This window comes from Vulpes vulpes, chromosome 4, assembly GCF_048418805.1.
Source record: "Vulpes vulpes isolate BD-2025 chromosome 4, VulVul3, whole genome shotgun sequence".
Lineage (NCBI taxonomy): Eukaryota > Metazoa > Chordata > Mammalia > Carnivora > Canidae > Vulpes > Vulpes vulpes.
The window spans coordinates 39,318,806-39,346,415 of record NC_132783.1 but is presented as its reverse complement, the minus strand read 5'-3'; the positions used below and the strand labels follow the sequence as shown (position 1 = coordinate 39,346,415).

The following is a 27,610-nucleotide window of genomic DNA, read 5'->3' as shown; positions in this document are numbered from 1 at the left end:
ATCAACTAAGCCATCCAGGTGCCCCAATGTGGTTAATGTACTTTAGAAAAGAGAATTTAAAAATTCAACTAAAAGATTCTCAAGTTTTTTATTTAAATCCCGATTTAAAAAAAAATAGATTCTAATCTTTTTTTAAAACTATGCTTCCCAAAAGACTTGATATTATTTCATTGCTAGATTTTTCAGAATTTCTGCCAGAGTTCCCCATGACGTTTGTAGGATTAAAGGATGGTTTAAATATTTGCCCCTTACCAGTTCAACTATTGATCTTGCTTCCTCTTGAGTGCAATGGAAAGGGCTGTCACATATATGCACATTTGTGCTGGAAAAGAAAGGACAATGTTATTAATTGGGATAAAAAAGAAACAAGTACAAAAAAAAAAACCCAACTCCAAATATTACAACATTGAACGTAGAATTCCAGTTAATATAGTGCTCCACAGCAATGCACATTCAGAATTTTTAAAAAATTTAAATAATAATATGCAAATCTATATAATCTCCCAATATATAAAAGACTATACACCACAACTACACTTCACCTTTACTGAGGAGAAGCAAAACCAAATTCGACCCCTGGAACGATGACTATAAGGAAGAATTTTCATCTAAGTGAGGTGATACACTGTAATTGGACAGTGAAAGATGCTACAAAATCTCTTTCTCAGGTATGGAAGGTTAAGCTAAGAGTGGTGAGAGGAAAGCATGTGAACACGAAAACTCAGTTTTCTCAAGGGGAGGGAAGGTCAGGGAGGCGTTAAGACAGGAGCCCCTTCCATGGTCAAAGCCTTCCCACACAATGGAGAATGGCAAGCTATCTCCACAAGTATGTTGCCCATTGTGTATTTCCTACTTCCTGGATGAAGCAGAGGCATCATTCCTGTCAAATATATTAAGAATGATTTTTAAAAATTTCATCAAAGAAATTACATTAAAATGGATACAGAAAGAGGCAGCAGAGAAGGGAGGCAAAGCCAAAGAAAAAGTAATTAGCAAATCCTTAGAAAAGATGAAACAAACACATACACACACACACATGCCCTCCAAGTGGACCTCAGAGATATATATTGTCAAATGCATTTTCATAATGGCTTTTGTGAAATATTTTGGGATATACTGATAATAAGATTTATCTAGTTATTTATCTTTGTAATTACATCTGTCTGTAATCAGACATTGGGTATATAGCAATTACAGTTAAGTGGCTGTTCTGCTTTCTATCCAGACTCAAAATGTGGGATTTATTTTCATTCTTGGCATGAATAAAATTTGATGCAAGTTGGCATTATCTTTAAGACTATTTTTTGTTCTCTTTCAACAGCTCATATCTAAGCAAGCTAAAAACTCAAAAAGGTAAGGTCTTAAAAGTCAGATGTTTCCCTAAAGAATATGAAAACTAGATTTTAAAAGAACAAGGCAGAAAATTAAACACTGTGAAGTCTTAAATGCTAGTCCTCTGAAGAAAGCATGGTATATGCTAACTATACTATGCACTATCTTTTTTTTTTTTTCCACTATGTTTTTAATGTTATAACTAAACCAAAGTAAAATAAACCTTGGAAATTCTGGGAAAATTATGGTAAGAGAATAGGAGAGTCTTCTCTAGAATAATGCTGCCAGATAAAATACATTAAATTTGAATTTCAAATAAGATCAAACTATTTTTTAGTTAAGTATATCTCAAATATTGCATGAGACACTTGTCTTAATAAGATGTATTGCTCTGAAATTTAGATTTTACTGGGTATTCAGTATTTTATGTTAAATCTGATAACCTATTTCTAAAGTAACCCTCTGCTCCTACAACAAAGAGTCAATATTAAAGCCAACACTAAGTTTTAAAAATTCTGAGTAACTTCTAAATATCTCCAGTAAAATATCTTGACAAGCAACCAATGGAACCAAGGAAAGCCAAGAGGCTCTGCCATTCTCACTTTGCACAAATTATCAGTATGGCTGTTTCAAGAATGAAGTGGAAGGTACACACAAATAGACTTAAGAGAATCTTGCAAGACACACCAATATAAAGATGAGAGATTACAAAGCCTCTTATATACTATTTCTCTAATAGGCTCTTAGCATTTTGTTAGCTTAAAATAGTGCCAACTTCCTCATCGACATCCTTTTAGTTAATAAAGTATACAATCTGGGTTGTAATATATTCCTCTTAGGATTTAAGGTACTTTGAATATTTGAAGGCATGTTATCAAGAAACATTTTTATTTTCTCTAAATTGGCCCTTATGTAAAAATAGTTGATTCATACTTAATGATTCAAACAATTCTTATACTAATGTTAGGGACATTTGTTGATGATGGTAATACAATAATGAACCAGGGAGCCCCTATGGAGGTTATAATATTTGAGTCCTTTTTAGTCTTAAACTATGATTATGGCCTGTAAGATGAAAAGCAGTGTAATCACTTAAAGGAAGGATGACTAAGGTGAAGGTGTCTATTATAAATGAGATTTGAGAACAGGACAAAGGAGAATGTTCTGCTTTCCATTTTATAATAAGATACTAAATATTTTGTTCTTAATTTATAAACATTATATACCCTATTCACAATCTTGCTGACCCAAATAAGCAGACATGACATTAGATGATCAGCAATACCAAAAATCTGTGGATGACAAACCAAACTGCATTTAAAAATAATAATAATAAAAAGGTATATTAATAGACATATAACAGTGCAAAATAAGTGACTAAATAAAAAGATACAGAAATAGAAAACTGCCTGCAAATAAATAATAAACACATACAAGATGAAATTTACAAAGCTAGTAATTGGAATTTTTTAGTAAAGAGAAAATTATTTTCTTCAAAACAATTTCAAATCAGACAAAGGCTCACACTCATGAAGGTCTTCAAAGACAGTGTTCAGGATACAGATTTGTCAAAGCTTTTCATTCTAAAGAAAAGTAGTCAAGAAAAAAAGGAAAGAAAAATTTAAAGAGATAGGAATGACAATGATTTTGCATCACAACTTCCAGAGTTTATAGAAAAAATACGGACATGGAAGTAAATCTATAGAAAGCTCAAAGAATTGGAGCTATCCATACATAGATCAAGTCCACCTTCCTCTACAAAGGTAAAAAAGAAACAATTTAAAGGCCTAAATAATCTGGAAGAACACATTTTTATATATGTAATATATCTGGTCATGTAGTAAGCATGTATAAACTACCAACTATGTGTCAAGTTCTTTCACTAAGTGCTCAGATACAAACTCAATTTAGAGCAAGAGCAAAAAATAAATAAATAAAACACTCCCAGGTTCTACACAGCAGTGATATGAGAGTAGAGGTAATCCAGCCCAAAAGAAATAAAAATTCTTGGCAGAGGTAGCATTAAACTGCTTCTTCAGGCACCTGGGTGGCTCAGTCGGTTAAGCGTCTGCCTTCAGCTCAGGTCATAATCCCAGGGGTCCTGGGATTGGGCTCCCTGTTCAGTGGGTAGTCTGCTTCTCCTTCTGCCCTTTCCTCCCTCCACTCATGTTCTCTCTCTCTCTCTCTCTCTCTCAATAAATAAATAAAATCTTTAAAAAAACAAAAAACAAAAAAACCCACAACTGCTTCTTGAAGAATGAACAGGCATTCATGAAGAGAAGACAATGAGAGAAGAGAGGACAATGAGAGAAGAGAGGACAGAACAGGAGGCTGGATAAGTAGGTCTGGACATGCTGTTTAATATACAAAAGACCTGGATTATATCCTATGATCAAAGGGAGTTTTTAAGCCAAAAAAACAAGGAGTTTTTAAGCCAAAAAAATGATAATCACATTTGTATTTTTCGAAGATAGTTCTGACAGTACTAGAGTATATTAAACAAGAAAGAAACTGCAATGTAAAACAACTTCTGAGTAAATAAATGACAGGTAACTGAATTAAAGTAAAACTGAAGTAATACTGAATTAAAAATTGAGCTAAAAACCTCAAATATTCTACAGGGGCTTCTAAGAATCAATGAAAACATGAAAAACTTGGAAAATAAATGGGTCAGAATAATAAATGGTTAGTGAAACTGGCAAAAGGAACAGTACATTTCTGATTTCTTTTTTTTTTTTTAAGATTTTATTTATTCATGAGAGATACAGAGTGTGAGGCACAGACATTGGCAGAGGGAGAAGCAGGCTCCCACCAGGGAACTTGATGTGGGAGTCAATCCCAGGACCACATGAATATTTGACTTAGAATATCTTAGAATATCATAAAGAATAGGTAGGTCTACTAATTTCTAGGATAGTCAGAATTAGAAGGTATTCAGTTATACTCAAGTTTTGTTGTTAATAAATTGTATTACTTAAATTAGAAACAATCACCTAAATTTTAAGACTATGCTGAAAGATACAGTGGTCTACATAAGCAGTAAGAAGAAAGAAGATCAATGAGTTGACAGTGTTACTTGAGCTTACAAGGGAACAGAATCTGAAGGTATAATAACTAAACATTTATGTGTAGACAAGATGAACATCTCGGTGACATGGATATATTATTTCTTGAGACTATTTACCTGGCCATTCATTCATTCATTTGTTGGAAAGACAGAGCAAGTGTGTGAGTAGAGGCAAGGAGAGGCAAAAGGAGAGGGAGACAGAGGATCTCAAGCAGACACTATGCTCAGTGTAGAACCCCAAGCAGGGCTCAGTCTCACAACCCTGAAATCATGAGCTGAGTTGAAATCAAGAGCTGAACACTTAACTGAGCTACCCTGGCATCCCTATTCTAATGATTTCTTTAATGTCTCTCTTGATTCCCAGACTTCATGTCCCAAAAGGGCAGAGACTCTATTTATTGTAGTCACAGCAATAATCCTAGTATCAGTACAGTGTCTGGCAACAGACTCTCGAATCAGTATTTGTTGAAGAGTGAATAGCTTCCCAATTTCTCCCGATTCAGAGAAGACGACAATGAAGTTGGGTAGTACTCTACAGAATGACTAAGAGTATTTGCTTCTTATAGTTAAGGCTTACCAGGAGTTCATCATTTTTGTTTCTAAACCTGTTTAAGTGAGTTGCCCTTGTTACTATTTCATAATTTAAGCAGTAATTATGCTCATCAAAGAAGGGAGTGTGGAAAGAGAACAGATTCTATGAACACTAAGTAGGCTGTAAAACTACTAAGGCTAAAAAAAAAAACCTCGATAAAGGTGACTATAATAACTTGGTGTCAAAGTAGGTGTGGCTTAAGAAAACTGTAAAGAAACGTTTAGAAAAAAGAACCTAAAAATCTGTAAGGGTTTAACTAAAAGAGTTTAAGGATCTTTTCTTGGTTTTCTATTCTATATTATGTTACAATATATACAATTTATTTGGAACCTATATAGATAAGGCCTTATCCAAAGGGTAAATAATATATACTTAATGGTTTTAAAAGAGAATAAAATATTTGTGTATATGTTACTATCATTTGACTCCCTTTCATTAATCAGCTAGTGATCCATATCACGTTGGAAAAAAAGGTTTATTACTATTTTGTTAAGAAATGAAGTGGTAGTTACACATAATTAAAATAACTATGTTTACATATAACATATTAAAAAATGCTAATTTTTCTACTCCATCTTTGCACATATCACAGTGTATTATAATTAAAGTGTCTTTTTACTCAACAGTATCCCCTACTAAACTATAAATCCCTTGGGAAAAGGGACAATGCCAATTCCTAGTTTCATAGTGTGCAGCACTTGGTATTACTTTCCATATTGGTACTCTGTTTTTTGTTTTTTTTTTAACGGAAAAAAAAAACTGCAATTCTCTTTTAAAAAAAAATCAGATCTGACTAGTGTAATACGGCTGTCTAGTGGCATTAATAACAAAGTAACATCACATAGAAAAGACAAATTCTTACCACTTTATAGCTCCTCCATCACACTTCTTCATAAGCAATGCTTTCCAGCATTCATGAGTAGATTTAATAACATCAAGAGCAAAAGCCTAGTTCCAAACCAAAAACGGACATAAAGATCACATCATTATACTAACATGGAACTATTCTCACTATGACACCTTATTTTTTTAGAACATGAGCTCTGGAGTCTGGCAAATCGGAGTATAAATTCTGGCACCCTTATTTACCAGCTGTGACTTTTGAGCAAATTACTTAATCTCCCTAAGTCCTACCTTCTTTATCTACAAATGGAAGGTAATGAAGATAATTTATAGTTGGGATTGTCAAACTAGGGCCTGTAGGCCAAATCTAACTCACCACCAATGTTTGTAAATAAAGTTCACTGAACACAATCATGCCCATTCATTTGTGCACAGCCTATGACTGCTTTAGCACTATAATGGCAGAGGTGAGTAATTGTGACAGAGACCATATGGCCTACAAAGTCTAAAATATTTACTATCTAGTACTTTACAGAAAAAGTTGCCAACACCTGATTTAAGTTATCCAGCGGTTGAGGGATGTCTGGGTGGTGAAGCGTCTGCCTTCAGCTCAGGGTATGGTTCCAGAGTCCTGGGATTAAGTCCTATATGGGGCTCCCCTCGAGGAGCCTGCTTCTCCCTCTGCCTATGTCTCTGCCTCTCTCTCAATGTGTCTCTCATGAATAAACAAAATCTTTAAAATAAATAAATAAATTATCCAGTTGTTGAAAGGATAAGCTGTATGCAAAGTGCTTAGGCTAGTCCCTTGCCTGTAAGTAAGCATAAACCTATTAATTTCATCATCATCAAAATTGCAATCTAACTGCATAATCATTTTAGAGTATCCACTGTCTAAAGGCATTTATAATTCTCAAATATTTTCTTGGTATAAATTCATATAATGTCCCCAAATGCAAAATCAACAATATATACCTCTTAAGTGTGTCTAAAGGAACACTTATTAAAGCAGTATATTCTTTTGTTTTTTTACCTCCAAAGATTGCTAATTTTCTAATTTTCCTTAATAAGAGTCCTTATATATTAATTAATCCATACTACCTCCTTTCTCCTTAATTGACAACACATGCTAAGAAGTGAAGAAAATCCTTGGTTCCAAAGGAACCAAGATGTAATAATAATGAGAAATTTACTGCTGAAAAAAAAGCTCTCTCAGCTCTCTAGTTGCCTGAGATGAACAAGTATGGCTCAGTGAGGTCATGTTGGGGAGTCCTAGCCAAGATGTGGGATAAAAAAGATAATACTGTCCAGATAATATAAGAAAATATTTTTAACCAAATCATTCAGATAATTATGATTATTTAGAATCACTTTCCCAGTACTTGCTTAAAGAGGTCAGGAGGAAAAATCTAGATAGCACGGGAATCATCTTTTCAAACATGGTGAAAAGATACAACTTAATTTTCCTGAGATAGGCACTGTATTTTAAACAGAAGTGGTAAAAAGCAATGCATAAGATGATTATGCTCTAAAAATTAGGTTGTATAAATGATCTAGTCTTCATTCAGAAGGAATTAATATTTATCAAAACCAAGCAAAAAAAAACACCAAAATCCAGCAACTCCTAAACCACCTGACTCTATAAATTCATGATTTAGCAATCATATCCTGAGGCAGAAAGAGCTCAAATATAAAATACAACATTTTTTACAGGAAAAAAAGATAAAAATACAATTTATCTTATAAATTTTCAATATTTTACTTTTAAGTAAGAGTATCCAATTGAAAATAAGAGTTTTATAACCACATTGAATAAATCTTAGACAAACCCCTCAAAATCTTTAGGCTTCTTTTAATGTGCCTTTTCAAAAATACTAAGTCAAGCAATAAATTCTTATATAGCAAAATATTTATTATAATTTGTAAGTTTCCATTAACATGGCTCATTTTAGTTACAAAACATATGTTACTTACGAGTACCCACTTAAATGTTGGGGTATGCATAACGTAATTTATATAGTGGTGATAATTTTTTAAAAAATATTCTATGTCGGGGATCCCTGGGTGGCTCAGTGGTTTAGCGCCTGCCTTTGGCCCAGGGCATAATCCTAGAGACCCGGGATCAAGTCCCATGTCGGGCTCCCTACATGGAGCCTGCTTCTCCCTCTGCCTGTGTCTCTGCCCCCCTCTCTCTCTATGTCTCTATCATGAATAAATAAATAAAATCTTTTAAAAAAAATATTCTATGCCTTAGACTTGACGTCTTTGGCCCATTTTCTCCATTTGTGTCACATTAGAACACTTCATGGTAATTTTGTAGTATTCTAATAGAAAAATCCTATGACAGTAACATAATTCAAGTGCTTTCCTAATTGTTAAACAGCTTAAGTCAGAAATGGTAGAATGTACACTTAAGGGGGAAGCCCTCTTTGGATTTACATTATGGTAAGTAACTTTCTCCTGTCCAGAATAGTAAACGGAAGGTTCTTCTTCATACACAATTTGCAGTTAGACTGATAATAGAAATCCTTCATTTTCTGAGATGAAGAAGATATCAATAAAGAGATGAATACACATATGTATCAAGTGTTACTGATTCACTTACATCTCCTGAAAAAAAATCCTTTTAAATAAATATGATAAAATAATGTCCTTAAATATTAGTCAGTATAAAGCACTTTTGTTACCATGTTATATACAAATACATAAGAAACTCTCACAAACTTCAAGTATCATACAAGCACCACAAGGTAAAATAATGTCATTAGAGTCACTATAAAGCAGTTTTGTTATGTTATATACAAATATTCACCTAAGAAAGCCTCGCAACCCTAAAGAAGTATCAAAGAATCATCACAAGGTACGCTTTATAATAAAGATCATTATCTTTACCTTGTTTTTGAATTCTCCATTAAAAGCAAACTGGTTTTCTGGTTTTCCTTCTGGCACCTTATAAAATCTAAACCAATTAAGCGTAGCTTCCAAGTAACCTGGTTTGTACTTCTTAACATCATCAATATCTGCAAGTGAAGAAACAAGATACTTTCTGTTAAAAACTGAAATTCATTCTTATTAATGGTAGAACACTGGACTGAGGGAGTCCACCTTTATGGCTAACTTGCAGCATAATAATCAACATGTATCACACCGCCTCTGGACTTGAGACTTTTTTCCTATGTAAATATATTACTTCTTCAGTCTACAAACATTTCTTAAGCACCTTCAGATACTATGTTAGGTAGATAAGGAGATGAAGACAACATAGTTTTTCAAGAAGTTCAGAGGTCTAATTAAAGAGACAACAAATAGCAATGTAGTAAGATTAAGTGAGAGATACTTAAGGACTGATGACATTCTGTGAGCAACGGAAGGCTTAAGGGTAAGGTAAGTTACATCAGGACGTGTTTCAGAAATATTAAGCTAAAGGACCACTGAAGATAAAATGGATAGGACAGTCCCCAAAGGAAAACATACTAAAGTCAGATGAGAAGGATTTTACATACTTACACACCAAATACTTAATAAGTTTCTCATTATGTGTCAGACATTGTTTTAAGCAGGTAAGTAAAAGAGTAAACAGAAATAAGCCCCTAATCTCATGGTTTTATATAGTAGGAAGAGACAAACAGAGAAACAAATATACAATGTTAGGTAGTGAAAAGTCTGATGAAGAAAAATAAAGCAGAGTACGAAAGAGAATGCAAACACGGCAATTTTAAACATTGGTATCTGGATGGTTCAGTTTTTCATTTCAAATTCTGTAATGATTTCCAGGATTTATTTTTAAGTTCTATTATAACAAAAGCAGCTCAACCATCACATTTTGAGAACATTCTTTTAAATATAATTGGAAATATTAGTGTAGTAATAACAGACCCTTCCCCAAAAGAAGTCTCCAAGAAATGTATCCCTTCCAATAAATATCAATTCAAAAAACATGCAGAATACCTAGAATAAAACTAGCAGTCTTTACTCTCTGTCAGACTGATTTACTTGGAAATTTAGTAGTCCTTTACGGACAATATAACAGACTTGACAGTACTTGAAAAATTAGAAACTTGTAAAAATAGGAGATGACACAATGCACTGCGATAATTTAAAGATCACTGATTTCAGACTTGCCCACCCAAGTCTTGCAGGAATCCCCTCACTAAGCATAATAGAGAAAGGTAAGCATTTTGTAGGCATGAGTTAGACAAGAACTATCATTTTGCTTTTAATGTTTGCCTTTTGCCTGTTATGTAAAGGTTCAGTAAGAGTTACGTATGTCTCCAGAACACAGATATTTCACGTAAGTGAAATTAGTGTGGAAAGGCTGAGAGCACAAAAATGGTAGAAACCATGGTAAACAGAAGATTGAGTATGCTGTCTAAAGGCACTCAAATTTAAAATTTTAAAATACATCAATGGGCCACACATCTATTTACAGTAATTCTGGGGCAAATAAGAGAAATAGTACAACTAAGGGAAAAAATAATCGCTTGAAACTGAACACAGGGCACATCTACTCAATCACAGTCAATGCATACTTTTTAAGTAATGGAAGATGTTTAAAATAGTGAATTCTAAGACTAAGATCTTTTTAGTATTATACATTGTATCTTAGGTCACACAGTTCTTTGTCAAGATCAAAAGAGAACACTCAATATGTATTTCACTTAATATACACTATTTCCTCTTCAAATTCTTATTTTCTTGTTATAGTATTAAAATCGCTTCTTTCTAAAGTGAGCTGTCTAGTGATCATTTTCCCACATTCTGTATTTTTGCAAAATAGCTCTTACATTAACTAAGTTCCTCCAACTTTTCTAAGTTCCTCATTGTTTTCTCAGAGGGAAAAACAATCTTTTAGTTCACTAAAGGTGAACCATCAGAAAATCAATTTAATCATTGTTCGAAATAATAATTTTCTATTACTTAATTCTGATTTATAACTTTATCATTGTACCTTACCCAATCTACTGGTCTTTCTCTTTTTTTTGTTGTTGTTAAAAAAGAAAAAAGTGACTTCAAAAAAGAAAGGAAAAGCTAAGTTATCCAAAATCTATCTTGGCTTAGGGGGTTTCTTTTCAGACATTATGATGAGGGCTTGTTAGGAAAAGACACCAATAACAGAAACCCTGAAAACTGAATACTGCCCAATGAGACTCTCCAAACATAAGATAAACATTTCATTCTCAATCACAACCTGGGGAAAAAAAAATAGCTGTATTTTCATGCAAAAAAAAAAAAACCACCCCAAAATTCAAAATATGCAGCTTAAATATTTTAAAAACTTCAACAGCAAATGCCTCAAGCCAAAAGTCTTACCCAATACCAATAGTCACTTCAATTAATTAACTATTCTGAAAATATGAAAAGTTATACCTACAATCTATAAATTGATTTACAGTTTAAAGTCCTCATTTGTTCTTCATAAAACAGAACTGAGAAGTACATTCATATTAAATATAAGAAAACTACAACTAAGAAAATGTGAAAGACTTGCCAAAATGTATCCAATATATTCATGGCATAATTAGTATTATATAAATACAAGTCTTCTAAGTCCATGGATTGTTTTTTCTTCTATACTACACAGTTATACTGTCACAGGTTTTCTTTATGTTAAAAGAATATAAGTATAAATTTATTTTTAGGTTTTATTTATTGTGGCAAAATATACATAACATAAACCTTATCATAATTTTTAAAAGTACAATTCAGTGGCATTAGGCATACCCACAATGTTGTATAACCATCACTTTCATCCATTTCCAGAATTATTCATTAGATGTATTTGTTACAATATATATTATGAAAAGCTACAATTCTCTAGGAGTCATTTATTCCCATTCTTGGAGTTAACTTTACATGGTCTATTATAATAATTATACAATGTATTTTCAAGATGAACTAACCCAACAATAAAATCAGAATAATATAGAAGAGTTGTTTTATATAATCGTGCTAAATTTATTTGTTTTTAATTAAAAAATCAAACTCTTTTAACTGAGATCTATTTGATCAGCTCCCCAGATGATTAACAAAGGCTTTCCACTTCTGTAATATATTCTGACTGATGTCCACAGTGGTCTGTAGGTTGAGTCTGTTAGGCAACTCTTGAATGAAGCCTATACGTTGTACCAGTTAAGTTTTAGCTTTATCATCTATCAGATATGTTTATTCCCAAAGCATTTATGCCAACTGTATCGGTCATTATAATTATGAGAATTAGTAAGATATTATATAAGGCAATGATTTTTACCAATACAAAAAAGATTTTGTTTCTGTAAAATTAGTTTGTCTTGAAAGAATTCAATAAGACAAGTTGCTAAAAATATCTGCTGACAAATTAGGCCTGAATTAAAAGAAAAATAGTTGAAGATGAGAAAAACACATAAAAATCCACAATTATGTATTTAGATTGCTCTGCAAGTGAGGAAAGAGGATTTTAAATATGAAAAGTCAGGGATAGACTCTGATAAAATGTATTTTAGCAAAATCTTGGATAGAGTGTGGGAATAACTCATTCAAATATCTAGAAGAGGAGGAGTCCTAGGAGGAAGATAGGAAGTGAGGTATGAATGTTCCTAAAATGTTTAAGGTAGACAGTAAGAAAGCCCTGTGTTCAGAGCACAGTGAAGAAAGAGTGTTAGGAGATGAGATGAGAGAAGCAGCCACAGGCCAGCTATGAAGGGAGTCCTTTGAGAGGAGAAGCCATTTAAGGGTTCTGGGCTGAGAAGTACAGGTTTTATGAAGATCATTCTTTTTGCTGTGTAGGGAAAAGACTGTGTAGAGGAAGAAGTGGAAGCAGCAAATCCAGCAACAGGCTGCAGAGAGTATACACGAAGATGAAATATGACAAGGCCCTAAATAAACAGTTGCATAGAGGTGGTGACAAATGGTCAATTTTAGTTATTTTTAGGAAGCAGAACCGAGAGGAACTGCCAATGGAAGAAAATAAAATTATGTAAAATTTAAAGTATCCAAGAGCTAAAAAGGCAAAATTAAGTAATAATCTAAATTACAGTACAATTAAAAGCAGTCATCTATTATCACCTTTGTTTTTTAAAAGCTTCATAAAAGCTTTTTTTTTAAGCTTCTACAAGTAGTGTACAGCACTATTTACTTTATAACAAAGCTGTTTCCAAACTTGAAAGTTTAATTAACAAAGATTATATGGAGTTTCCTTAAGATAATTTTTATATTAAAACTAAAGATACATAATTTATAAATAAGCATTAGTTCTACGTAAATCCATTAGAAAACTTATAAATTTCTTTATTAAGTGCCTGCTATAAGGCAAAACAAGATGATGCAATATGATAAATATATTTTAATGTTCAAATTGGCTTTTCCAAGTTCAGTGCTCTCCAGTTTAATTTGCTTTTAACTAATTTTGATTTAGGAATTTATAAAAGCACAGAAAATAATTTAAAATATCTTAGTCAAAGCCTATCATTCTCCCTCTGTAGACATGAAAGGATTCTAACACTTGACATTTTTTGAAAGCAATCTTCATGACATCTTTCCTTCATCAGAGACACTGGTATACTTTTCATATAATCAGATTTCTTTTCAGTATAAACCAATTCACTTGTTTCTAAAACCTAAAAGAATATCACAAATTGTGATTACCAAACAAAAAGGAAAAAATAAAAGAGGTTTGTGAATTGAAGTTTCTTCTGTTCTTTTTAAGCTAAAAACATAACTCTTTCACAGAAGGGGGAATTTCTAGTCACATGTACATGCCAAGACTTCAATTTTACCCAGATTTCAGAAATAAATGCTGTAAAAGAGGTGAAAAAATTGAGCTGATAAGGTTCATTTCACAGACAGCTCATCAAGAGTGAGAGAGAAATACTTAAAGCATGAGATATTTTTAATCGAGACATATTAAAGCAACGATGAACTTTAAAAGTGATTACGCATTAAAAACAAACAGAACTTTAAGAAATTTTAAGCATGAGAAAATGAGGACAACGCACCCAGTAAGCAAATATAATAAATCTGAAGATCAACAATAAAAAGTTTTAAATAACTCTCTTGCCTACCAAAAAAGAACCACACCCAGTCTACTCAATTTTTTGTATAATTAAAAGTTGGGAGACTAAAAACAACCAAAAACCATATTCTTTGCTATTAACAAAAACCTTTTTGGGGGGACCCAGGTTGCTCAGTGGTTGAGCATCTGCTTTCGGCTCAGATCCTGATCCCAGTATCAGGTCCCATATCAGGCTCCCCATGAGGAGCCTGCTTCTCCCTCTGCCCCTCTCTCTGTGTCTCTCATGAGTAAATAAAATCTTTAAAAAAAAAAAAAAAAAAGAAAGAAAGAAGGAAATCAACAACGTTTTTGGCCCAAAAGAAAATAATAAAAACTCGAAGAATATTCAGAAAATGATGAAAATAAGAACACTCAAAGTTGGGGTGACTGGGTGGCTCAGTCGGTGAAGCTTCAGCCTTAGGCTCAGTTCATGATCCCAGGGTTCTGGGATCAAGCCCCATATCAGACTCCCTGCTCACTGGGGAGTCTGCTTCCCCCTCTCCCTTTGTTGTTCCCTCCACTCATGCTCTCTGTTCTCTGTCAAATAAATAAAATCTATTAAAAAAAAAAAAAACCCTCAAAGTTTATAAGAATAAAGTAATCAAGGAAAAACATCCCATTTGGAATCAGAGGGCACTAAGTTCAAACTCCAGTTCTGGCACTCCCATATTGCATCATCTTGGGAAAATATATTAGTCTGTGTGTTTCCTCAAAAACAAAATGGAGAAAATTAACCTTGTTGTGAGGATTAAATAAGACAACATATTAAAAATCATTAAATAAAAAATAAGGGATAGTTCTTAGGAAATATTATCATCCTTTCAATCCCCTGAAACCTTTTCCATGGAATGCAGGCAAAGTTATATTTACAGACAAACCCAGAGCCTTACATGCTCAAAAATAAACTAGTAAACATGAATTTATAATTTAGAAAACTATTAGATATATTTTCATTAATACTGACAGTTACTTTAGGTTTAATGTGTGTAACTCTACGGAGAAAGTAGCTAGGCACAGATATAAACACTATAAACAAGCACTAAAAATAACATAAAAGGCATCTGGACATACACACACACATACACATAGCATACCTAATCATAACACTTTTCTACAAATGTGCTTTTCCTTATGTTAAAGGTCAGGCCCCAAATGAATTTGTAATTAATTTCCTATTTAATGACATACACATTTACTTTTATTTCTAGTATTACTGCAGTTTAGTTTTTACAAAGTTTTTTCATTTCTACCATGTTTAAGTTAAATTCAAACAATCATTTTTTAATTGAGACTCACTCAGTTCAAGTACATTAACCAAATTATCAATAATTAAAAACAATGCCTAACTTTCTGAAGCATTTCTCTTTACAGAAAACAGAACCCTCTGACAAAGATGAGAAAGTATGTTTCAACAAATTCCCTCAGGTTTACCTACACCAAGACAGAAAACACAAAAACTGAAAACCAAAAATACTCAAAACAAGATAAGCACCCTGAAGACTCAATATGGAACAAAAATACCTCAGGTACAAGCAAGATGACCATATGATTTATTGCACATACTAGAATATTTCTGGGACTACTAATCAAGAAAAAAAGTCAAGAGAAATCAATCCTCAGATGACCCATGCAAATGAGGATTTTAAAGTATTTTTAACAAATATGTTCAAGGACTTTCAAAAAAATATGGTTATGATGCATTGAACAAGTGGAAATTTCAGTTAAGGGGGAAAATTATAAAACTATCTGAAAAAAAGAACCAAATGAGGGAGTGTATGAAATGAAAAATCAGAGGAGTTTAATAGTAGAACTTGGATATGGCCAAAAAAACAAAATCACAGAAGTAGAAAATAAAAACAATAAAAATTATCATGTCTGAAGAATAGTAAGGAATAAAGACTGTAAAGACATACGAGAAGCTTAGTGACCTGTGAATTAAAAAGTAGTCTAAAATATGTGTATTAGGAATCTCAGATAAAGATGGAGAACGGAGTAAAACAAAATTATGGCAAATAATTACCCAAATGTGGTAAAAACATGAACTCACAGATTCACAAAGTTCAGTATACCTTAAGCACCATAAATATAAAAGAAATGACACCTTATCACAGAAGAAACTGCTGAAATCCAAAAACAGGAGAAAATCTTTAAAATAATCTTAGAAAAACATTATATTATATACTGGGTAACAATACATTAACTACTGATTTCTCATCAGAAACAGTGAAGACCGAAAGAAAATGGAACACCTTTACAAAAATCCCTTTAACTCAAAATTCTGTATCTAGTGAAACTACACTTCCAAAACAAAGGCAAGAACAGAGGGGCACCTGGGTGGCTCAGTGGTTGAGTGTTTGCCTCTGGCTCAGACTGTGATCCCAGGGGTCCTGGGATAGATAGAGTTCTGCATCAGGCTCCCCACAGGGAGCCTGCCTTCTCCCTATGCCTATGTCTCTGTGTCTCTCGTGAATAAATAAATAAATAAAATCTTGAAAAAAAAAAAAGGTAAGAAAAGACAATATAAGATTGATGAAATGGAGAGAATTCGTCACCAGCAGAACTGTACTACAAAAAAATGCTGAAGTCTTCAAGTTGAAGGTAAATGACACCAAATGGAAACTACAGATCTTCAGCTTCTTACTCTGTAACAAAATATATGGGTGTGGACTTGGCAAATATATGGGTAAATGTAAGGAAAAAAAAATAACGTGCGTGTGTTTCTTCTAGTTTCTTTAAAAGACATTTTACTATTTAAGACAAAGATGGACAAAGGTTCTGGGAGCAATCAGATCTCTCATCCAACCGCTGGTAAAAGTGCAAAATGATACAGCCACTTTGGTAAACAGTTTAACAGTTTCTCACCATGTTAAGCATGTAATTATCATATGACCTAGTAACCCTATTCCCAGGTATTTCCCTAAGAGAAATGAAAACATATGCTCACACAAAGACTTACATTTAAATGTTCATAGAAACTTTATTTGTATGAGCCCAAAACTGGAAATCCATATTTCCATCAAGGAGATGAATGAACTGTAGTATATGTATACAACGGAACACAATTCAGCAATCAAATGGAACAAACTACGGATTACACACAGCAATACACATGAATCTCGAAAGCACTAAGCAAAGACTACATATCTACAGTTATAGAAATGTATACATTACTCCAAAGAAGTAAAACTGCAGTTATTAAAAATTCCAGGATTTTAACTATAAACATTTTTTCCCTTTAAAATAAGTGAAAATTCACCTATTCTGGAGTTATTTTCAGACATTGCTCAACACATTCATCTTTTTATCAAGTATATGTATACATTCATTTATTCATCAACTTTAAAAAATTATTGAGCACCTAAAATATATCAGGTGCTGTACCAAGCTTTTGTAACGGAAAAATCAGTATTAAATTCCTAGACACAGATCTTCGCAGTAATCTACAAGTACTTTACTAAAAGAAATAAAAAAAGGCTGAATAAATTGTGAAATATATCAATATACTCATTGATGCAAACAGTATCTTAAAGACAGCAGAAGTCCTTGACAACCTGATTCCAAAATTTGCACAGAATAAAGCCTAAGAAAAACCAAAACAAGTCTGAAAAAGTAGAACAAAAGATTTGCCTTGTAAATATTTTATTAAGAGGCTATAATAATTAACATGATATGGCACTGGCACAGAAATAGATCACTGACACTAAACAGAATCCAGAAACAGACTCTTTGTATAAATAAGAATGCAATACATGATAAAGGAGACATTTCGTGGGAAGAGAACAGATTTTTCTGCTAAGTAGTGATGGGAAAATTATACATATGGAAAAAGTAAAATAAATTCCATATAAATTAAAGATCCAACTGTAAAAAAGAAAATTAAAATACAAAAGAATAAAAAGAAAAACATCTTTCTGACCAAGGTGTAAGAAATCCCTAAATAAGAATCAAAATGTTAAAGTCATGTATAAAAATGATAGATAAAACGGAACACATCAAAATTGAAATATCTAGAAGCCAAAGGCAACAGTTTTTCTGCAATGGGGAAAAATATTTGCAACCTAAATAATAAAATATTAGATTTCAAAATATCCAAGGAATTTCCATATATCAGAAGAATATATCAACTCAATAAAAAAATGATGAGCAGTATGCATAGGCAATTCACAGAAAGGAAGATACAAATAGCCAATAAATATATGAAAAAGACACTCGATCCCAGCATTAAGTAGAATAATGCAAAATTAAAACAAGATACATTTTTCATCTATCAGATTGGCAAAACAGTGAGACTTCTCCCTCTGCCTATGTCTCTACCTCTCTGTGTCTCTCATGAATAAACAAAATCTTAAAAAAAAAACAACAGTAACATAAATGTAATGCCATATCCCTTTGCTTGTAAAGAAAGACACTAGGAAAGAGTCACATGCTTGAAATTTTGTCCAGAGAGGGTTTTAAAAAAAGGGGGGGGGGGGAGTTTCTGATTCTGAGATCTTACCAAAGGAAATGAGCAAAATACACAAAGCTCTCATTCCAAGAGTGAAATATGTGCGCAACTGGCCTCTAAACAAAACCTGTGGGAAGCAAGAATGTATGTTTCTGATATCTTATCCACATGCAAAAGAAACAACAGTTCCATTGCATAACACTCACTGTATTTTCTATATCACCAATACAGGCTCTCAGTGAATTAATAGTTTGAATAGTTTCTGTTTACTCAGATCTGTAAAAGATTTTGTTTTCCACACTGCCCTACACATCTATGCTAAAGAGTACACAGATTGAGGGAGAGTAAACCACATTCTGACCTTTCCTTCTCCATTACCCCATTCTACTCTTATCAACACCTGTACTAAACTATATACATATATATATATGAATATCAAGAAAAAAATGGAAATTAACACACATCGAAATAAGTAATAGAAACAAGGTAATTCTTCACAAAGGCCAATTTGTATTGTATCAGCAAAACCTGGAGAAGAACTGGCAGATTTTTTTCCAAAAATGTAAATATTCATTGCCATTTCACAAGAAACTTTATATATCCAGTAAAATAAAAACCAACCTTGTACATAGCAGAAATTCAATATTTTTCTAATCTAACCTTTGAAGGACGTAACAAACGGGCTAAAAGCTCAGGTTTTGAGTTGGAAAGACCTCTAAAGAAGTTCCAGCTCCATCATATAAGAGCTACCCTAGAGTCCTTAAAGATGTGCTAGGTGCCTGGGTTGGGTCATTTGGTTAAGTGTTGCCTTAAGCTCAGGTCCTGATCTCAGGGTCCTGAGACTGAGCCCCAGATAAAGACCCCTGCTCAGCAAGGAATCTGCTTTTCCCTCTGTCCCCCACCCTCCCGCTCATGCACTCTCTCCCTCAAATAAATAAATAAAATCTTAAAAAAAAAAAAAAAGATGTGCCAATATCTCCAAGAAATCTATCTCATAATCCTTTAATTTAAGCTGTTTCCTTCAGCATTATCTTTGAAGATAATTTAATTAGGTGTTTCTACTTTAAAGAAGAAAGGCTAAAAATAATGAATTAAAAATATTTCCTAGAACAACTGAAATTTAGAGATGGGAAAAGCACTATGAATCATTTGCCAATTAGAGGATCAATCCTGCACCTTTAGAGATGAAGAAACTAAAGCTCCCAGAGATTACATGACATTTCCAAGGTCAGATAACTTACACAAGAGAGGATTTTAGAATTTAGGCCCCTCCTAGTCTTCACCACATCACAGGAATATGACTAAAACTTAAAAAGCACTGGAAGAGGTCAAGGTTTTAAAAAGAAGCAAGAGACTCCCAGTAATTTTATTCTTAATTATAGTACATTTCACCCAATTTATCACTATTCCCCAAACTGCCTCCTCCCACTCCCCATCCCTACACACCCATGCCTATTAAGGTGTACCAATTAATGAAATTAAAGGAATGAAGATCAAAAAAAGCCATTTTTTTTAAATTGGGACCTCTAATCATAGGTATCCCAATGATGCTAAAATTATTTAAGAGCAAATGGTCAGTTCTCCCAGAAAGCAACACTGTCCAAGGCCACAGATACACTCAACCACCCCAGTGGGATACAGTGGGAGGGGTGGTGGGATACAGCATCAGCTCTGGAACCCAAGTGGATTCCAGTGGCTCCCTCTAGGACTTCAGACAAGTTACTAAAACCCAACCTCCCCCTCTCCTCTCAGTGCCTCAGTTTCTTACCCTGAAAAAAAGGGGGTGAGAACACTACCACATTTTGCTTGAGCTTGCATAAACATTAAACTGATATGCCAGAAAAAGCACTCAGAATAGTTACTAAGACATGCAGGAACTGTTGCAGAAATGTTAGGGAATTTTATAATGTCAATGGTAACATGCCAGCCTCTTTCTGTACCAAAGACTACATGCAAAGAAAAGCAAACTGAACTCTATTCTTTCTGGTTATAAAGGTAAACACAAATATTTTCCTTCAAGATTTCTATGCTATTGTCTATTTTCCGCCCTAACAGTATTAAATTGTGTTTTAGAAAGGAAGGAAATCAAACACCATGTTAATTTGCTTACTTTTAAAATAATGATTACAGGGACACTAGATGTTTAGCAGATGACAATTTGAGCCAGATTTGGTTTTCACATGTTTATTATTACTGCCTTAAAAGACTCAAAAGAAACTAGTAGTTTTATTTGACTTTTAGATTTTTTCTTAATGTAGACTGAAAATCTACATATAGGAAATACATATAAATTCTAATAATTCTAAGATAGGTACAATGTGGACTTTGAAAAATTCCCAACAGACTCATTTTATTTTTTTTTAATTTTTATTTATTTATGATAGTCACACACACACAGAGAGAGAGAGAGAGAGAGGCAGAGACACAGGCAGAGGGAGAAGCAGGCCCCATGTACCGGGAGCCCGATGTGGGATTCGATCCCAGGTCTCCAGGATCGCGCCCTGGGCCAAAGGCAGGCGCCAAACCACTGCGCCACCCAGGGATCCAACAGACTTATTTTAAATAATTTTTTTACTCATGCAATTTATTCATCCCAGAATGTATCTACATCAATATAATTGTTCTGATTTCAATTTTTGTTTTCTAATTTTTTGTTTTACAAAACTGTAGTATCACTGCACAAGCAACATTTAAAAATAGGACAACAGACAATAGTTTTCATTTATTTAAAGACCAAACAAAAGAAATCTTTAACACTCTGTAAGCTGAAGTAGCTTCTAGGCCTAAATTACCTCCTAAGATGTTACTTCACCTGACATAAAGTCCTTAGGCATCACTGAAGTGAGTCTGAAGAGACTCAAACATCTGTTTGGTGAATCTGTGAAGCTTTAGATTATAGTAGGTGGTTAATTTAACCGAAAGAAAAATTACACATGCCATAGCATTTCAATCTTCTTAAAAGGTTCTGAACTTGAAAAAAAAAAAAAAAAAAGTTCTGAACTTGGGTTATTCCATAACCAAGCACTATTATCCCTAATGGCCAAGGCATTCCCTAGTAACAATTTAGGTGCCCTGGGAATCTTATTAACTCTTTCAGGCCATTAAGGTTCCATTAAGAGCATTAGAGCTTGGAACCTAATTACAGTGTATTAAATGGTCTTAGTGCTCTTCAAGTGTTAATGAGCAAGCCAAAGTGACTGATTTTCTAACAAAGAGTGCAAGGAATTTGTTTTTAAATGCTACTGAGACTATTTTTAGATTTTCACAGTGGCTACTCCTGTTTCAAAAGGCAAAACTTCAAGATTTAAATAATAAGATTAAACTTATAGAAATGTAGCCAGCAACCACAGCTTCTTCCTAACTGAAACATGTTTCCTGACGCAATAGCTAGTTTTAGTTTAGTCATGTCAAAGTTAAAAACTATAAATATTAAAACAGGATATTATAGTCTACTAAAGACTGCACATGTTAATTTGGATCAAAGAAGTTATTTCATAGTAAAACAACCCTAAAAGTTCCTTGCAGAATCATAAATTAAGTGAATTAATATAAAAATATATATGGAAATATGGAAGGACATACTGTCTATAAATTAGAACAGATTTCTTTGTTCTCAAAAAAATATGTACTTATGTCAAAAAACAGTTTATTTTTCTTAAGGTAGTGGAAATTAACAAGAGGAATTTGTTTTTTTAAATGTCTAAGTAACCATGAAAATGTATAAAAAATAAAAATTCTCTAAAAATTTCTGTATTATACACATCCTCAGGAAACTACAGAACTAAAAAAAATTCCAGACAGCCACCCTTTCCTACATGGTTTTAATCTTTCCCTCTGTTGATCTATTTAATAAAAATGCCAAGAAATATAGATAACATGTTTAAACTGTTATAATATCACCCCTCTGCGATTAAAACTATCAATTCATACACACTAATTTATATTTAAAGTTACTGCATTATATATCTTAAAGTTATTTAAGGAAAAGGTGACCAAAAAAAAAAGACATTTCCAACATATTATGGACTCAAAATCCATCTCCCACGCATTTTCTGTAAAAATTTTGGAAAATGTATATTGGCCAACAATGAAAATGGACAACAAAAAAGAGGACATGAAAGAATTTAAGAAAAAATAGATTAACCCAGGGCAATGAAAAGAAACCCCATGATGATCGCTGTGCAGCAAGCTCTTCTCTTATATCCATAATCAGTCTTTAAAAAAGAAGGATAAGATAAAGGAGGTAACTAATATTCACATAAAGACTATAAATGCTAGTTGTTATTTTTCAATTTTCAGACTCAAGAGATAAAACAGGAAAAACACTAAAGGGTAAAATTTAAATATTATAAATTTAGACACTATAGAGCTAACATATAGTTCAGAGAAGCTGGTCTGTAAAGGACAGAGAAATAGTACAGAACCTCAATGTCCCATTATTATACTGGGCAACCACAAGTTATTGTTAGAAATTAATTGAACACCAATAAAAATTAATTAAAAAAAAAAAAAGAAATTAATGAAGTAATAAATAGAGCTCAAAGTGTAATTCTTAGAGTTACTAAGATAATTGAGGACGAAATATAGTAACAAAATTTAAAAATGTATAAGAAGTTAAACTCCTGAGTTTTCAAAGCAGCAACCTGAGTTAAAAGGGAAAAGACAGAAATTAAGAAACAGAGGTGTAAGCACAATGCTTAGAGAAGCAACTACTCAGGAGAACTAAAAACATAGAGAAGTTGTTATGAGAAGTCAGGCTGAGGGTGAGAAGTGGGAAGGAAAATTTTACTTTTTATTTGATTTTTTTGTTTACACTTCTGAGTTTTTTATTTCTAAGTATATGATTATTTTTACAATTAAAAATGTCATCCAAAGTCCTATGGTTGTGATTTTAAAAGGGACACATAATAAAATGTTTAAATGCTGCCAAATTTAAGATTAAATAGTGTTAGATTTCCAAGATGTACAGTAAAGAGAGAAGAGCAACAAAATTTTAACATCTGTTAGCTAATATTATTGTTAGCTAATATTTAATCATATGAATCCAAGTATACAGTTTTCTCTAACTGTAATAAAATCATACGTTGTTATATGAACCATTTCATCTATCTCAAAATCAAGAAATGATTCCTTTATTTATTTCTAAGGTCTCCTTCTCCCCTACCAAGGTTCTATTTTTAATCTATAACATCATATAAAATAAGCTATGTGCTTACAATATTTAAGCTCCTACTGAATTATAAGTTACATACCTTTAGTAGATAGATTAATTATTGAAAGACAAAGCTATTAAATAGTGTAATCAAGTCACATAAACTGATCTTTTAAAAAATTCCTTCACAAATTTAGGAAGCTTTCAACCCCTGCAGTTCCTGAGCATCTCTCTGTTCTCATCCTCTCCAATGCCCCCTTTAGTAGGTGCTAAAGAAAATAGACAATACCTGGCTAAGTAGTGAAGAAAAAAGTTAAGATGAAGAATGATTTCTGTTCATTAACATTTGCTTAAGCAGGACAACAAAAACTCTTTTGTCTGAAATAGTTGAGAGAACAGCTGGATGACATTTGAGAGAGATGATAAATATAAATCAAAACTTGAGTTTAAATTAAAAATAAAGGCTCCCACATAGGATCATCTAGTATTCTATGACTCATGATTTAAGAAAAAAATATTTATATTACAATTTCTTCAGTCTTTTACTTGGTACCTACATCTATTTTTAACTTGGGTCCCTATAAAATGAGAGAGAAAGAAAATTCAATAAAGATACATAGAATATATTACAATAATGTGAAGGTGAAAGGAATAGGAAGTAATAAAACACTTGTAACTCTTAAAACTACAAAACTAACTTTACAAAATCTAGATATATAAGAGTTATTAATTAAGGTGCTACCCACAGTGAATATGCAAATATCCTTAAAGTAAATAATATCCATTTTTTAATGTCTATCTTACTCATTTAGGATATAAATACAAAACACAATGTCGGCATACCATTTCAGAGCAAAATATGTCAGTAACACTCATTTAATCTTTTAATTTTAGGATTTTAAAAAACATTATGAAGAAGCACTGTTGTATTTATCATGATGAAGAAAACATGTGTTCCTTTTAGCCGAATGGAAAAAAGTCCTTTTTTTCCTTTCAAAACAAGTTCTTGTAATTATTCTAGTCTAATGTCACCTCAACCTAAATAAGCTTCAGTATCTCTGCATGTCTTTTTGTACAAACATATACACCAAAAGAATTTAGAAGATGCCAAAGTGCAAAGTCATCTCCATTCAGGATAGAAGCAGAATTAAAGTCAAAAGAGAGTTAACATTTTTCATTCTAACCCTTAGGAAACTCAAGAAGGAGGTAATAAGGTACTTAGCCTTACGTAATCTGGTTTCAATACTGCTAGTTACAGAAACCTTATTACTATAATCAAGTATGCGCTGCTCATTACAGTATTGTAGATGGACCATGGAATTTTTAATCAGAAAATGAGTTCAAATCATGGTTCTACTATTTAATGGATGTGCAAACTTGAGCAAGTTATTTAAATCCTCAAGTACCTTTGAGAATAATAGTATGTACATAACAGGTACCAGTGCTTTGCATATGGTGAGTTTAAAATGTTAAATCATATCTCCAACAATACTGGGCTAAAGAATAGTGTATTCCACCTAACAAATAGTTTCATTCAGGTTCTCAGCCTTTCCAGCCTAAAGGGGGAATCCCTTAGCAGAGTTTCATGACTTCAGTGTGTTACATCACAAATCAATTAGAGGACTCGTTTTGGCTGGCTGTTGCATCATTACATTATCAGTTCTCATCTGAGGAGCAGTTAATGCATTAAAAACACTTGGTCTATTTTACTCTTCTTACACACTTACATATGAGAAATATGATAATAAACCTAGCATAAAAAGACAGACAAGAAATCTGTATGGTTATGGACTCAAGGCTCATATTTTAATTGGAGTTTTTATGCTTTAGTTTTGTTCCTCAAGTCATTCATACTTTACCTTTTCAGACCCTTTCCTTTCTCAATTACATGCAAGAATGGCATCAAATCTCTGGCTGTTCCATGTGTAAGAAAAGGTTTTAAATGCACATAAATTAAGAAAGGTTAACACATAAGTATCAACGAGTTTCAGTCAATTCAGAAATGGTATATTCTCCAAATAAGAATTGAGATCTAGAAGGAACCAGGAATCTGAAAAAGAATCAAACTGAAAGAAAAAAGATTAGAAAAATAGGGGGGGAAACAGTCAAAGAATAATATAATAGGGGCCATATTTTCAACACTTGATATATGACAGCCAGATGCTTTAAGTAAATCATCTCTTTCAACAAGCTCACAAGTAGGTGTAACTATCTCCCTTTACAGGTGACCAAACTGAAATGGAGGAAGGTTAAATGATCTACTCAAAGTCACTCAGGTAGGAAGGAGCACAGAACTCTAACTGAGGTCCATCTGACTCCAAAGAAAGTCAACTCTATCATATAAAACTATTTCTGAGATATCAAAATTTTGTCAAAGGGCAGTTACCTTTTCCTCCCATTTTTGCAACCAGAACAAAAACTAGATATAGAAACTGCTTATGTGCTTGATGAACACTTCCCCCTTAGTTCCTGTTACTCAAATGAACAAAAGAAGAGATTAAAGAAAAAACAAAGGAGAAAGAAAGAGGGAGGGAATGGATGGAAGGAAGAAGGAAATGTACTTTCTTAGTCTGAAATACCACCTGTCTGCCTATATCCTTTTCTCTCTTGCTCTTCCTAGCACTATGACACAACTCAGACACAATAATGGACTGCCCTTTATATTCTGTGGATGGAGAGAAAACAAAAAAAAATAAAACACATAAATTTAACTCCCAAATATACACACTGTATTTTAGAATATGCACTTTTTAAATTCTAAGAATTCTGCTGACACATTATTTACTTCTATTTCTAGAAAGTTACAGACTTACCATGAAACTTTGAGGCTTCAGGATCATTCACATTGATAGCAATTATTTTCCAATCTGTTTCACCCTGATCAATAAGAGCCAAAATTCCAAGGATCTTCACAGGAATAACCTCTCCACAAGAAAGAACCTTTAAACAGAAAAGAAATTCAGTATTTTTCAAAGCTTTGGAGAAATTTACTCATATATCATAAAAACCCATATGAAAGATTAAAGCACTATAGGCTGCAATTTAATAAAGCTTTAATAATTAAAGATAATGTAAAAAGTCATAAAGCCTTTTATGATATCCCTTTTAGAATTAAGTATCTTGATCCCTTTTTGGAAACTGAAGTTACTTATAGATCTTGAAATTTAGTGTACTAGGCCTAGAAATTCATACTAAACAGAAAATAAACCTATGTATATCATTATATAGTATAAACCTCGCTTTTGCTGCTGGGGATAAAAAAGAGACCTGAGAATCCTTCTAAATTACTTTTTTTTGCAAACCACATTTATCAGCTACTAGTGAAAAGTAGATTTTTAACATATTAGAATATAACCTCAAGAAGATAATAAATGATAGTGAAAGAATTAATGTTAAAAATACAGATAAAACAGGTTTCAAAAACGCTTTAAAAAGATTTTAAAAGAAACCAAGAAATGCATGATGTTGAAGCAGATGCTCCATGTGTTAAAGTGATTTCAGTGGTTCCCTCAAGTTGCCAATGACAAGTTTATATTCATGCATTCTTTCTATATCCCTTTATTTTTAAAGGTTTGGTTTGCTCTACAGAATTCCACTGCAGGCTAAAATTTGAACACATGCTTCAGAATAAATCCCCCCATGACTCAAAATGCAGCTTTACATATGGAAAGCAAGATATGCAAAAGAAAATCACTTTTGTGTCTTGAAATCTGAAGAAAAAAATAAAATATCTAAAACCATAAAATCAAATAAATCCTTTCAGAAGATGTGCAAAACGAATCTAAAATCTTAAAACAAATATACAAGAACTTGCAATTAGTTAGAATTATATAAAAGATCAGTGTGACAATTTATAAAGTAAACAAAATCTCACTTTTAGGGAAATATGCACAATTATATTAACCAGACTCACATATTTAAGTTCTATTAAATACCCATCACTATATTAGACACTATGTATATAAAAAGAAACAGTCCCTGTTTCTCAAAGGTTTCCAGTCTTAGTGGAGAGACTCACACAACTAATGCAAGGAGATCCTCTATAAACAAAAATATTCAAATGTGAAGTTATCACATAATTACCAGTGTAAGGCTGGACACGCTGGTTAACTCAGTGATAAACTAGAACACTGGTTCTCAACCAGAGGCAATTTTGC

At 32.7% G+C, this 27,610-nt stretch overlaps 1 protein-coding gene across 3 annotated transcripts in view; it reads right to left on the bottom strand.

Moving 5' to 3' along the window:
* The window catches only part of PPA2 (inorganic pyrophosphatase 2), an 81,476-nt gene that overhangs the window by 17,354 nt on the left and 36,512 nt on the right, over window positions 1-27,610 (bottom strand). The window contains exons 7-10 of one of the 3 annotated variants that reach the window (XR_012001031.1): window positions 26,267-26,393; window positions 8,724-8,851; window positions 1,556-5,939; window positions 253-322 (exon numbers count right to left, since the gene is read on the bottom strand). Coding sequence is in view for 1 of the 3 variants with exons in the window: in XM_072755537.1 (XP_072611638.1) it covers window positions 253-322; window positions 5,854-5,939; window positions 8,724-8,851; window positions 26,267-26,393 (411 nt within the window). In the remaining 2 variants the exon portion in view is untranslated. The remainder of the gene's footprint in view (window positions 1-252; window positions 323-1,555; window positions 5,940-8,723; window positions 8,852-26,266; window positions 26,394-27,610) is intronic. The other 2 variants (XM_072755537.1, XR_012001032.1) reach the window with 2 other exon arrangements.